Source organism: Diorhabda sublineata, chromosome 3, assembly GCF_026230105.1.
Source record: "Diorhabda sublineata isolate icDioSubl1.1 chromosome 3, icDioSubl1.1, whole genome shotgun sequence".
NCBI lineage: Eukaryota > Metazoa > Arthropoda > Insecta > Coleoptera > Chrysomelidae > Diorhabda > Diorhabda sublineata.
The window spans coordinates 28864148-28878982 of record NC_079476.1 but is presented as its reverse complement, the minus strand read 5'-3'; the positions used below and the strand labels follow the sequence as shown (position 1 = coordinate 28878982).

At 32.6% G+C, this 14835-nt stretch overlaps 1 protein-coding gene across 1 annotated transcript; it reads left to right on the top strand.

The window, feature by feature from the left end:
- The first annotated feature begins 4209 nt into the window (after positions 1-4209).
- On the top strand, positions 4210-13767 carry LOC130441749 (uncharacterized). The gene is made up of 5 exons (XM_056775534.1): positions 4210-4335; positions 9710-9777; positions 11221-11684; positions 12591-12728; positions 13400-13767. Exons 1-5 carry the CDS (start codon positions 4210-4212, stop codon positions 13765-13767), a joined length of 1164 nt encoding a protein of 387 aa, XP_056631512.1.
- The last annotated feature ends 1068 nt before the right edge of the window (positions 13768-14835 follow it).

The window sequence follows — 14835 nt, the reverse complement described above, 5'->3', positions numbered from 1 at the left end:
GTTTTATGAATTCCATGCATTACTTAATTATCACCCTATATAATTGAACTGTGAACCTCATCACGTCAACGAGCTCCATATATTTCGAAAATAGTAACAATTTTCAGCGTAAATGGAACGGAAAATGGCTTTTGATTTTTGACGCTATTACCTACATTTTTCCTCTTTAAGAATGCTTACAACAATTTGACTCTTAACCAGCGCACTCGATTTTATCATAGAAAACCTACTCCAAGATAAGGAGTTCCATACTTCTTCATTCCTCTTTTAAATATACTGAAAAGATGGGTTAACTGAGGTTTCCTTAAACGTTTTTCATTCTACACCGCTACAATTAGAATATAGTTGTATGCAGTATAGTTCCCCAATATCAACAGAAATGTACAGTTCATTATTACTAGTTTATTTGAAATTAATATTAAACATCAACTAACAAAAAGATTGACTGTGAACAATATTGTTTTTTTGCGGATGCTATAAAATGTTCCACTGTTTTATAGCTTCCATACGTTGAAAATGTCCTTAGTAATATTCGCCATTATAGTAAGAAATTACTTGTCACTCTTGTTATGATAACCCAAGTCAACCATGCATTGTTGATGCTTTTTCCGTGTTGACGACACAACGTCGAAGTTTGGCGCTACCATGAAAATCATGCATAATTAATATTGCACACACACGCGCGCCCATCCCTCTAAGCATCCTTTCCCGGATAAATCCATGGATGGATGAAAAGGACTTTCCATCAACCTCTGTAATTTGGACAGGTCCTCATCCTCTCCCCAAGTTCTATGGGAGATTGCGGGGGTCTTATCTTTATAAGAGTTAGCTATCTTAATGTGTGGGGGAGTGTCCCCTTGTGGGTGGACTCGGAAAATCCAGGATCTTTTTTGCTTTTTTGTGTTTGTTGTATTATATTTTCTTTTCCTTTTTTTTGATGCGTGGTTTTGTGTGTATTGTGTTTATTTTGAGTGAAGAAGGTTTATGTTTACGCATCTAACATCTAACGACTAATGATTCAGTTAAGATTGAGTGCAGCATGTATCATCCGTATTGACAAATGTCTGTCCACTGAATAGGAGACCGTAGTTTCCCGACGCGGCACCCTCCATCTTCCATGACATAACGTTACAGTGACAGAAAGTACTAAAGAGAAAATGAGCAAAAAGATTGATCAGGTGTTCTGTAAATTAAAAAATTTTGATTATGATTCTTTGCATAATTCCACACAAGAAAAAATTCATTATCATTTGAATATAGTAATTTACCATATATATGGATACAAAACAGAGTAACTTTGTCACTAAAGAAAATACAAACAAAAGATACATCAACCCACAATTACATTTCTTTTCCACAAAAAGCATAAACAGACTGAACAATTAATTTGACTGAGACAGAACGCTTTGAAACTAAGTTGTTGTAAAGTGGTGATATTGAGCAATTCAACAGAAGACCATTCGTATTTGAAGATATAATTTATATGTTAAGTAATAAAGATGAATATGTGTGAATGAAAATAGTTTAATCAATATTTGTTCATTTTTAATTGAATTAGCATACATAATTTGTTAGGTACATTCAATATACATTGTCCAGAAATAATAATTCAGTGTTGCCACCAACACCAACATAACAAAGTTATTAAAATAGGGGAGGGCAATGATCAATTAAAAATTGTTGTTGCTGAAAGGATGTATCACAATTATATTCTAAACACTTGAAACCCCACACTTATTCATCATGTGAAACAGGTTCAATCTGTTCCATATGATTTTTATAATGTGTTTATGAACACTTGTATAAATTTTATACTGTCAACACAAAATTTTTTCTATAATTGTAAATTATAATGAATTAGTTATTGTAAATAGTGAGATGTCGGGAAATTATACTCTGGTCTGAACAATTTCATTGATTTCATGATTATAATCTTAATGCAATTCATCCGTAATATAAATGAGATGTGTAAATTTCCTTGGAGAAAGTCTTATATAACATTGTTCAACAAGGACCTTGTCGGTAATGTATCGAGGAAAGTGATTTCAAGTGAATAATTCTGTTCAAGCTATTATCGAGTACATATTATGGGCAACGATAAAAGCTAATCATCTATAAACTATTGACGGGTTGAGAGAAAGTACCCGACAAACGTATTATAATTAATAATTCCAACGTTAAAAATAAATAAACATTTGGCAAATGGAGAAGAGATAATAAATACCTATAACCATAGATTGATCCAAAGAAGCAAATATATAGTTTTTCATTTAGAAACATATAATATCAGTTTGAATTTCCATAGAACACAATATAAAACTATAGCAACATATTATTTAAGTTATAATAGAGATCGATAGACAATTAATGAGATGGCAAGAGGTACAAAATATAGAGAAGATCTAAACTATCAAGAAACAGCCACAACAAAGAAATAAGTTATTGGAAAAATTACTAAAAGAAGATTGTACTATAGAAACTATTAGCAATTATCTTTATTGAGAAATGTGAGAAAATGTTTAAATTAAATGTTTAAATTGAACAAAAATAGTTGCAGTGTCTACATCTACATCGAAAAGAAGAATCTACTTTAAAAAAGTTTTTTACATCATTTTCCTCAATTTGCTTCGTTGGTTGTGAGTGGATCCGCGATCTCGGACATAAATTTGGATTTGAACTACCTCAAATTCCATTCAAACTGGAAACTCTTACTTAAAATGGATGTATTATTTGTTCATAATATTCTACTATTATATAAAAAAACCCACTTCACCCACAATAATTAATTAAAATATGATTTTCACGTGTAAATGATTACTTGTAGCACAAATACATACTAAGCAATTTACATTGAAGGAGGAAAAATTGAGTATTTATGTTTGGAAATCAAAAGTATTACAGAATTCTTTCATCGACATTCTCAAAAATATTTGCAATGTGGGAAAGAAGGGAAATCAGTCTGTAATTTAACAAAGAATTTCTGTCTCCTGACTCATAGATTATTTTAAATGGCGATGTATAGTATCTTTAGGTCGATTTTCTACTATTTCCCTTGTAACCTCAATATCCTATACAGGTGAACGACCTGAGCGTGAACGATTTTCAAGAATCAAATCTCCACTATTAAAACCATTAAACCAACGCTGTGTCGTTCGTTCATCAACTTTGTCTTCAACTTGTTTCCAATAATGTCTTGAAATACACGGCCTCTATATTTTTAGCACTTTTAGGCGAGCGGCCCCCAAAAATGAATAGTTGTGACCCGATTCGTATTAATGGTTATATATATGTTTTCGAGACCGCTGAATCCGAATATTATGTTTGTTTTCAATTAAATTTAGGATAACCTTGTCAAAATCGAATTGTAAGAAAAATTTTCGCGACAAGTTAACGCAAAATCTCTATTTCTTTATGAAAATTTAATAGCATATTCTTCAACTATTTTGAGAAGTACGAAAGGCCGTCCGAAATTTCCAAGGCATCTTTGGACCGAGCGGGAAATTTTGGAAAGTTTTTTTCATGGTATTATGACTTCGCACATTGAAATGAAAAATTTGGGTGACAAAGGTCCTTTTTTCGTGTATCTAAGCGTCTTTTTGGTTTGCCCCTCGCCTAGTAGTGTGTCGTCAATAAACAAAGAGAAAATAATTAAAAGAAAGTAGAGCAAGTGTATTCTTCATAGAATTAGGGACTAGTCTTAACAAGGTATGACATGTTTAATTTGAGGCGTAGGAATTTTCACATATGAAAACCGACATTATTTACGAGAAGCCTTTTGTACTATGCAGTAAAGTAGGCAGTACATTATTTACCGGACAATCTACCTACGATAATCTACAATAGAGAAGATAATAGAGGTTGAATGAGTTTATAGAGGTATCAAATTGTTTAGTAATCTTAAGCTGTAGAATTTTGAAGAGACATTCCAGATGTTAAATACACCCCAAAACAAATGCAGTGGAAGTTCAGTCAAAATAAATATATAAATTTGAAGCTATACAATAAAACGAGAACATATTGGTGCTTCATAGTTGTGACAAAAGTATTTAACGAGATGAAATGGAAGAATCAAAATATACGATATTGTATTACTAGCCAGATCTCGGGAGATTTGGAAGAGGAAGCGTAAAGAGTTGGTTTCAGGGTGAAGTGACTATCTAGGTGTGATGATAACGAACTTCTCTAGACCAAAATTCAATGGTATCCAAAATGCCAAAAGCAGAAAAATATACTAACGGTAGGAAGATTATATTGACTCCTGAAGATAAGCTCGATTCGTCGTCAACAATGGACGATAGCGACGCCGATTCCAAGGAAGTTCTAAACAGAAAAGATGTAAAGGAGGAACATGAAATTTTCGACGAAGAAAACGAGCTGAAATCGTATAAGTAGGAATTGCAAGCGCAGAATGTTGAAGTCAATTTGAAAGAGGTGAGGAGGTGAAGAAAAAGGAAAATTTCCTCGTAAGCTTCTATAAGAAAATGAGATCACTTCAAGAATTCAGAAACGTCGGTCTCTAAGTGTATTGCGACTCTACGACAAATATAGATACCTGCCCGATGTGAAATATTCCCTGGATCTATCTGACAAATGGTATTGTTGGATGAATCCAAATGGGAGGTATAATAGATGTGAAAGAATCGATCGATGAGAAAGGAAAGTAGTTGCTGTTATTTAATAAATATAACGCGGGGATCATCGTCTGTGCGAAATTCGAAGGTTATCCATGGTGGCCAGCTATGGTGGAAGGAGTCAGGCCGAAAAAGAAATGGATAAAAGAGGTAACATCGGATTTGAGAAGAGTGGGAATAACTGAGCGGAGGGAAAGAGTAGAGGACAGAAGCGAATAGAGAGTTACAGTAAAAAGAGTAAAGGAACAAGATCAAAATAGAGCTTAGAGATGTCAATATACATATTTTGTGTATTTTTTTAATTGTTAAAAAAGTTAGCCATGAACCTTCAAAGCCTGAAGTGCTGTAATATATATGAAATGGTAAAATATATGGAAAAATGGGAAAAAATATTGCAACCTTTGTATAAACATAATATCGCTAATATACAGTTCTATAAGAATAAAATAATGAGGACTATAGTCATCTGAATAGATAATAAATGGACTAATTGAGGATGCAGATGATAAATTGAGCTATGTGAGTTCACCTACAGATACTGAGTTATGAATGAATAGAGAAAATCAAGACCATGTGATAAGATTGTAATAATCTAGAAGAAGAGCTGCCGACTTGAAATATTTGGATGAATATATGAAGATGGGAAGTTAGAGAAGAAAATGAAAAATAATGGCAGTAGGGAAAGTTAATCAATAGTATAGGCATAGATTCTTAAGAAAGAATTAGAGAAGGTGAGATAAAGTGAGAGATAGTGATGAAGTAGAAAGTTCATCGTCACAGAATTAGAGAAAAATCTATGCTTCATGTAGAAAAATGAACGCTTAAATCAAAAGTGATAAAATTTTGTAAATAAACATGGAAAATGTGAAATAGAGAATTAAATTGAAGGACAAACAAAGAGAACAACATTAATATTCTAAAATAGAACTATTAACAGGGTACTGAGTAATATGAAATGAGAAGGTGAAAGTATTTATAGTATTGTACTTTGAATTCCTTCAGGTTTTAGTTCCCAAATAAAAGAATAGTTCACATTATCTTCATAGAATCACAAAATTCAACCATATCAAGCAAACGAATTCTATTAACAATGTATATATAGAAAACCCCATTTGGTTATACCGGATTTATTAATATTATTTCCAGAGAAGTATTCTTGTTGTACTCAATTGTCATCCCAAATCGACTTTACAAATATCAAAATTAAATACATGTAATAAATCATTCTAGAAACTTAATAACAACTAAATGTTTGAATAGTTATTTTATTACTGTAAAAGGCCGGACCTGCGGATGATTATCAGATATGGTATAACTTTCTTCACAATCTTTCACTCTCGTTTTTGATTGAGTTTATGGGAACCTGGGTCACGGCCATTACCGCACAAGATACCATACGTCTCCACGATTCTCCCACTATAGCAACAATCTTTTCAGTACTATTTGTGATGGGGTATCAGAAATTACGAGTATATAATGAAAAAAATACCATGGGGTTGTTAGATCATAGGTACGCGGTCTACTGTGTAGTGTGGCTCGTGAATTTGTGAAATATGAGCTCAAAACTAATAGTGAGTTAATATAATTATTTTGCTATAAACAAAATTGCTTATTAGAATCAAGTACATATTTATTCTAAGATTCAAATCTGGAAACCTCCAATTTTGCACCTGTTCATATCTATTCAATTTTTTTCCTTTTAATATTTTGCTGTAATAAAATTTTGTCGCAGTGGTAATATTAAGGGCTCAAAATGCGATACCAACAGTGATAAATGATAATTTAATGAATCAAAAATAATGTCCTTTTATACTCTTTTATGGAAAGTTATTTATATTTAAGTGAAAAATGAAAACTATCATATCTACCGCTAACAATTTGATAATTTTTTTATCATTATTTACGCCATAAGTGATTCCTAGATTCAGTATCAAACTCTAATTTATATTACGGAATTATTATTCTTATTGAGAACAGTAGAATGCAGTTTTCCATTTTTATTCAAAAATTTACTACTAACTTGAGGATTTTTCAAAATAGCACAATATGTGTAGGGGATATGAAAAACCCATATATAATTATGACTATCACGCTGAGCTGTTTTGTGTGTTTTTTACAGATTGTTCAAAATATTTTCTCAATGCTTCTATATATTCACAACTGAGAATTGTTACCTGTAAAATTCTTACGCCAAGTTGACCATGCAAGTCCGAAGATTAGCGATAAATATCTACTTAGGACATGAACACATTTGTCGCCACTTCTATAACTACCAAACCACTACACAATTATTATTGCTGTCAACTTACCCAACGAAAATTTTTTTATTGTTGTTTATTATTGAAACAATTCAGATTTATGGAAGATTTGGAGTATGGAAATACTTCTCCAGATATTGTTCAGAAAGCATTCGATGTTTGTAATAGTTTGCTATCAAGCACAAGACAATGAAATCACTTTCAATAACTTTATGGACTGGACAATGCAAGGCACGATTAATTTTGTTTGTGAAAATATTTTATTAGTTCATTTCGAAGGATAATCAAGAAAACTAGAACCATCAACTAATATTTGATGCCAAGTTGTACTAGAATTATTGAAACTGTCTTGATAAAAAAATATTTCAATTAAGTCAAAAGCTTAACTCCTGAAGAAATTCAACATTTTCAAAAAGATACAATTGAAGTATGTGCCGTTATAGGTGAATCTTATGAAAGATTGCATTTTGAATTATAATTTCAAGCTACTTTAGTTGTTAGTCGGCGAATTGTGTTGAACTTCGAAATTTAAAAATTGACGATATGCAAAATTTGAATTAAACTTTCTTATTAAAAGCAAAGTTTCTAAAATGTTAGAGGAGAAGTCTACAAAATTAACAAAAAATATACAAAACTTTGGCAATGCATCGACGGGTCATGATTTTTTTTTAATGATTCAAATGGCAAATGTATAAAACAACCCAGGCCGTGAGAAGAAATAAATGTTGCACCATTGCGAGAGATACGGTGGAATTTTTGTGATTAGAGAATCCGGAATTACATAAAGGTCACTGTTTCCGAAGGCCATATGCGATTATTTCAGTTAATGCAAGAGCTGATTTATTAATTCTTAAGGGGGTGAGAAATTCAGCAATGTTACTGAATCTTATATCGATTGATCTTATCTTTATTGCTAGCGAAATGAAAATATCAAAAATGTTAGGCGACCTACCATGACTTTTGAAAATTATTAAAATATAATTGTCAATTATAATGTCTACTAAAATGAGTCAAAAGTGTTATATATCATACATTTTAATGGTAGAACTCGTTTTGAACACATAAAACCATTTTTGGAAAACGTAAAGCATACGACAAGTGAGAAAATAACATAATTCTCCGTCACTTGATCTGCGCTTGGGAGAAATATGTTATTTTCTCCCTGGTTGTATAATGTACTATTGTTGTTGTCTACAATACGCTATAAATAAATTTTTTTGGCTTAACAGTTACTCTCTCTTTGGTTCCTTGACAGAAAAAAATCAATGTCAATTGAGTACATCGTATTTTTTCTTGTTTATGAATGAGCCTTCTCATGGCTGTTACATGTACTATATAATGCTAGGTTTTCAAACAGTTACCTAATGAGAAACTAATTATTAAAGTATAATGGTAGTTTTATTAAAAAACGCTCACGTATCTGTGCACCACGTTGCATTTTTTCTTAGCTCAATGTGAGCTTAATCCTTGATTTAGATGTGTATATATGCTACCCAATTTTTATATGAACCGGCTTTTCTCCATCTGCTAGGACCTTACTTGTGTGTGAAATAGCTTTCACATTTAGATCCTGTTGGTTCCTTGGCTGAAAAGCATCAGTGTCGATTGAAGTATATTTTATCCCTTGTATCCGCTTAAAAATCAGCTTTATTATTGCCGTTAGATATACCTTCTAACGCTTGGTTTCCAAAAAGTTAGCTAATACGGAACTAACTGCTACGGTATACTCAAAACACATTTTACATTACCACTACACCAACACTCACAATTACACTGTTTAACGCGCGTTTCGGTAACTAAGTAAATGGTTCACCCTAAGTTTCTCTAGACGATAACTTAGTTATCGAAACGTACATCGGACATGTTATTGTGAGTGTTGGTGTATTGATAGTGTAAACAGTGTATTCAGTAGTACCATAATTGCTTGTAAACTGTTTTCCAAATAGAAACAGGATCTTTGCAATGGTTACTGAAGGAGAAGGTCGTTAAAAACAGTAGGGTTAAGGGTTAAGATTAATAAATCAATGAACGTCCATTTCGAATCAATCAAAACACACGTATCATTAGAATATAACAACATAATAATATAATAATCCTTGTATCTCTATAAAGTTCATCTTATAAAATTAATTAATATTTGTATATATATATATATATATATATATATATATATATATATATATATATATATATATATATATGAGAATTAGAACTGACCAACGTGTTGTTAGAGGTCAGTGAACATAAGTGTAAGCGTTATTAAATGTCTTCTTCGTCTTCTTCTTCCGTGTATTAGATGTAGTCGCCTGTTTTATCTTCGACGATATCTTTGCCTCCTATACTGCTTCAAGGTTGTCGCTCCACCTTTTCCTGGGTCGGCCGGTACTCCTTCGGCTCAATGGGGATTTATCGCGCGCTATCTTGACCAGTCTGTTGTTATCCATACGACTTATGTGCTCATTCCATTCTTTCTTTCTTGATGGAGAACCCATTCGTTAACGTCATCTATTTTGCACAATCTTCTGATATTTTCACTTCTTTCCCTGTCCAGTAAGGTTTTTCCGACTATTCGTTATAAAATGTGTAAGTATAAAATATACCAGTTATTTGAAGATATGGTTTTATTAAGTCACCACTGATTTGAGGCCCTTACCTTTCTACGACACATGATGACTCTTCAATCACCACATCTTTTGTTAACTATAAGATAAATGTAATATTTATAGTCACAAAGTTTAACTAAATTTGTTAAAATTCAATACGAATATATAAAAATATGAGTTTTTTTAAGTTAAAGCTGAAAATCTTTCTGTATTTCAGGTACTTTTGCTCGTAACTTTACAAGTTGCTTACATCAGTACGGGATCTTTTGGAGGAGGAAAAGAACAGTGAGTATATTGAATGTACATAGTTTTTATAAAGTGACATCGGATTGTGTCAAAATGATAATTACCATTTTTATTTCAATGATATACAGTAATCAGTTTCTGTCTGTCGACGTTTTTTAAGCTTCTCTTACTTTACCATTTACAATGAATACAAGCTCAAGATTAATTAACAGTATCAACAAAGATTTGAAACTTTTTATTCCGTATTCATCATCACAAATCTTTATGTATAATTTGATACTTTTCTCTTTTTCTTGTAAAAATTCCTGCCACATTTGCTACATAAATTGTGTAATGCTCGATTGTAGGTATTGAGATTTACGGTGAAAACTTTCACTGAATTAGAAAACACGAATAATAATATTTTAATTTCATTTACATCGTCATTAAACTTCCGCTGATCTTAATGTTTGTTATGCAAACAAATTATCCCACGTTCTGAATTTTTCTTTGTTTCTTTTGATAGCGAATTATAAAGAGGATGTAAAAGGAATGCAAGTGTATAATTAATTTTGTTTTTCACTTCTTAGACCTTCTTATATGTTAGTTATAGACGATTGATTTTGCTGAATTGGTTAAAATAAGGGATAAATTTCTCCAAATTTTCACTTAGACTCCTTTTTAGTTATATTCATGAATGAATATTTTCAATATTTCGTTTACGGGGTATGATAAAAAAAAACATTGATTTCCTTTATTTAGAACAAAGTGGAAAAATTACATCAATTTCCTTCAACTTCTGTTGGCGTTATTGGCATCAAAACGTTTTCCTTTTCGCATAATTTAATTTTCGCAAATTAATCAATCAAAAGGATGGTGATTTGATGACAAATTTCCAGGTATCTCTCTGCGCAGTACTTCCTCTTAAAATTCAGAATCAGACTTTTTGCACATTTTTATCTGTTTTCAAAGTTGAAGGATCTTCCGATTGTTCCATAGCCTCAACCATAACCACTACATTTCATGGACAGATATCGACATGACATGAATTTTCTGGCACTTTTTGTCAAGTTAAATATAAATACGTTGGTTCAAAATTTTCATTGCTTCTCTCAACACAGGTATGAAACACACTTGAAATAAATACAGCGTCAGCAAATACTGCTATAAAGTTTTATTCATCATTTTTTTATCACACCTGGTATTCTTATATACTTTACAAGGATAGAATGATTTGTATTGTAGTAGCTGTAGCAGTAGTTGTACAAAAATTGACTGCTTTAAAGCTTTGTTTAGAATTGTAAGAAAGTCGCTTTTTTAATTCTTCATGCCAGAAATTTAGCATTAACGGAAAATCAATTCTTAATTTTGAATATATACTACCAGACACTATATTTCTTTTTCAATACAAAATAAAATTGTGGCTTTATAAGTAATTTATATACAAATTAATGTAGATTTAATTGGAAAAAAAATCTGATTGCGATTTTACATATTTTTTAGTGTCCATATTAGAGTTCACGTGCCAGTACAAGAAGTCCACCACAAAGAAGTGATTAAAATACACGATCATGGTGGAGGAGGAGGAGGGCACGGAGGGGGCGGACATGGAGGAGGTGGAGGATACGGTGGAGGATTTGGAGGAGGCTTTGGAGGCGGTCACGATGAAGGAGGTTTTGATGAGCACCATGGAGGTGGAGGATTTGGAGGAGGCGGTGGATTTGGAGGAGGTGGTGGATATGGAGGAGGTGGCGGATTTGGAGGTTCTGATGATCACCATGGTGGCGGAGGAGGAGGATTCGACGAACATCACGGTGGTGGAGGAGGATTTGGTGGAGGCGGATTCGGCGGTAGTTTTGGAGGAGGTCATGGCGGAGGCGGTGGAGGCGGTGGACATACTATTATCATAAATGGAGTGGGTGGAGGTCATGGAGGTGGATACGGAGGAGGTGGAGGATACGGAGGAGGTGAGTGATAATCAAAACGTTTACAAAAACCTTTTTTTTATCATAACTTAAAGGCACTCAAATCTATTGACTTCTGTTATGAATCAAGATGTGGTCAAGAATTGCTGTGTATTTATAATGCTATTACAAACAAGATTTTTCCTTTCTTTTTAAAAAATGTATTTTAAGACTGTTTTGAGGACGTACAGAACAATTAACGAAAAAGTATCGTTTGCCTTAGACGACAAGTTGTAACTCCTGCAGTTGTATTCAAATTAGAGAGTCACATCTTAGTATCAAAATGGATCGTTTCGAGCAACGCTTGGTGAGAAATTATTTGCGTTTAAAAGAGGAAGACCCAACGCAAATCCACAAATATTTGGTGGATATATTAAGGGAATCTGTAGTTTCATCTAAAGAGGTTAAAAGCTGATTTAAACACTTGTGTACAGTAGTGTACAGACATACTGATCTAAAAAAAGTACATATTGACGTATTTCTGATTAGTTGAAGAGAATGTATGTGATACACAATATAATATATATACTGCCGAATGACACATGGAAAAATTTGTAACATCGGATCTGCATGCAAGAAAACTCGAACTAAGCAAATTTAATCAGTAACCTTCAGTAGAATAAGTCATATTAATCGTATTTTGGTGTTTTGAGAGTGTAACTTTAATATATTACCTGTAAAAGAGAACCACAATTATAGGTGCTTACTATGCCAATTTAGTAAAATAACCAAAATTACCTGAGGCGGTAAGAGAGATGGGATGCACTCGACTAGATAGTGAAAAGATAGATAAGGAGGGCGGGATAACCTTAGAAGGACCTGAGAAGGTCCTGATCAGGATTGCCTTATTCAGAACATTGATGGTGAAAAAGTGAACCATATTAAAAAATGAAATTTGTTTATTTCTAGGAGGTGGAGGATTTGACGGTGGCCATGATCACCATGGAGGAGGTAGTGATTTTGGAGGAGGCGGTGGTTTCGGAGGAGGTGGCGGATACGGAGGAGGAGGTGGATACGGAGGAGGAGGTGGATTCGGAGGTGGACATGGTAAGTTGTATATATTTCCAATTTTCAATAATTCATTGTTGGATAGTAATTTCTTGCAATTAGTACACCAGCCTGAGAAATTGGACACTGCTCATCAACAAGTGACAGTTATTCAGAGGTATCTGCTTTTAATGAGAACTTCATCAGTTTATCATGGACAACGCTGTCAAATTTATCGAAAAACCTTATCATGCTCAAGTTTTTCAAACTCATATTCAACATATCAACAGCAGATTACGAACCAATTATCAGTCAGTTAGCTTCACTCAAATTGTGACGGCACATCCAAATAGTATCGTAATTTACTAGATTTGTTATATTAATTTCATACACTGAATAATAGCAAGAGGCAAGCTTCAATAATAGGAATAAAATTGGGATGGTTAAGTCGTGGACAAAAAATAAAAAAAATAATAAAAATAAGAAGTATAGATGGATAATGGAATAAATTCGTAGATCAAATAGAGAGAATAACCGGAAAGGAGTGAAAAAGTGTGAGAAAATGCAAAGACAAACGAGTAATTAATCAGGAAAATTTCCTTAAGGCTCATATGAACGTCATCTAGATGGAGCTGCAATAGTGGCTGAAATGTTTAAATAACATATCTTATTTTATAATTAGAACTATGCATATGAAAGATTTTTAAGAACTATATTAATTAATATTGCAGGTGGAGGCGGAGGCGGAGGCAACTCATTTGTTGGAGTTATACACGGCCATTTAAGTGATGGCGGTAATGGAGGAGGCCACGGAGGTGGATATGGAGGAGGTGGAGGTCACGGAGGGGGATATGGAGGCGGAGATCACGGTGGTGGATTTGGAGGAGGTGGATATGGAAACAGTGGTCATGGAGATGGAGGCTACGGAGGAGGCGGTGGAGGAGGAGGAGGTGGTGCAGTAGGATTCGTAGGTGTTATCCATGATCATTTAGGAGGTAGTGGACATGGAGGAGGTGGTGGTTTTGGAGGCGTTTTTGGAGGAGGCTATGGCGGAGGGGGTGGCCATGGTGATCATGGTGGTCATGGAGGATATGATTGAATATTCAATAAGGCTGAGAATGCCAGAAACGTGCGCATATATGTAATGTTATACTATAAATATAACAATTTCGTCCAAATAGTTGAAATTCCACCGATGAAGATTCTTTTTGTAAAGTTATGAGATCAACTGTATTCTGTCGTCTTAAAAAATGATTAGCTCGCTTGCATAGTTACCACAATGAAGCGTCTAAAATGAAGCTTGAAAATGTAATAAAATTTTATATATTTCGCAAAACTTAGATCTTTATCATGACCCTTTTTATATTTTGACCTCCTGCTCTGAAATTCAAGTACATATATATATATATATATATATATATATATATATATATATATATATATATATATATATATATATATATATATATATATATATATATCATATACGTTGTTTTATTGATTTGATGATTTTTGATATACATTCTATACTAAAATCAAAACTGAGTAATTTTCAAACTAAATCAATCGTGTATACTCATAAAAAATAATGAGCAGTCATTTTATGAGATATTCTTCTCTTAAAAAAAGTGTAATATATAACTGATACCTTAGAGTACTTATTTTTCTGTCATGTTCCATTTTTTAAATCTGATTTCATTATGTTGTTATTCGAGAGATTTATATATTTATGTTATATTGTTTTTTTTTCTTTGAGAAGTCTGTTGTTATGCCATTAATTTGTAAGTTTTAAGTTTTTTATTTACTGTGATGTGTAAATATTTTATTTTTGTTCAGTAAAGCAATATAATTAGTATGAAAATGTTTTTAAATGTACATTATTACGTAACTTTTAACCACTTCCCACTTTATTATTATATTTGAAATAAAACAAATTCTATAATGTTATATCTTCTAAATTAATAGAAATCAATTATTTTTATAATTTGAATAATGCTTTTTTTAACAATATTTAATAAAAATTAACTGAGTTCCGTAGTTGCAATGTTGTCATAAGCAATACCATAAATTACAATCCACAATATAAATGCATATTGCCATGGCAACCCCGTGACAAATATTATTGAAGCCGAAATTATTGAAACAATTGCAACGAATTTTTATTGTT

What these genes read in the sequence shown, in the direction of transcription:
- LOC130441749 (XM_056775534.1), top strand. Translation starts at nt 4,210, where the DNA reads ATGCCAAAAGCAGAAAAATATACTAACGGTAGGAAGATTATATTGACT. An exon ending in AAGTTCTAAACAGAAAAGAT is followed by an intron (nt 4,336 to 9,709) that starts GTAAAGGAGGAA and finishes TCTGTATTTCAG; the next exon opens with GTACTTTTGCTCGTAACTTT. An exon ending in TTTGGAGGAGGAAAAGAACA is followed by an intron (nt 9,778 to 11,220) that starts GTGAGTATATTG and finishes CATATTTTTTAG; the next exon opens with TGTCCATATTAGAGTTCACG.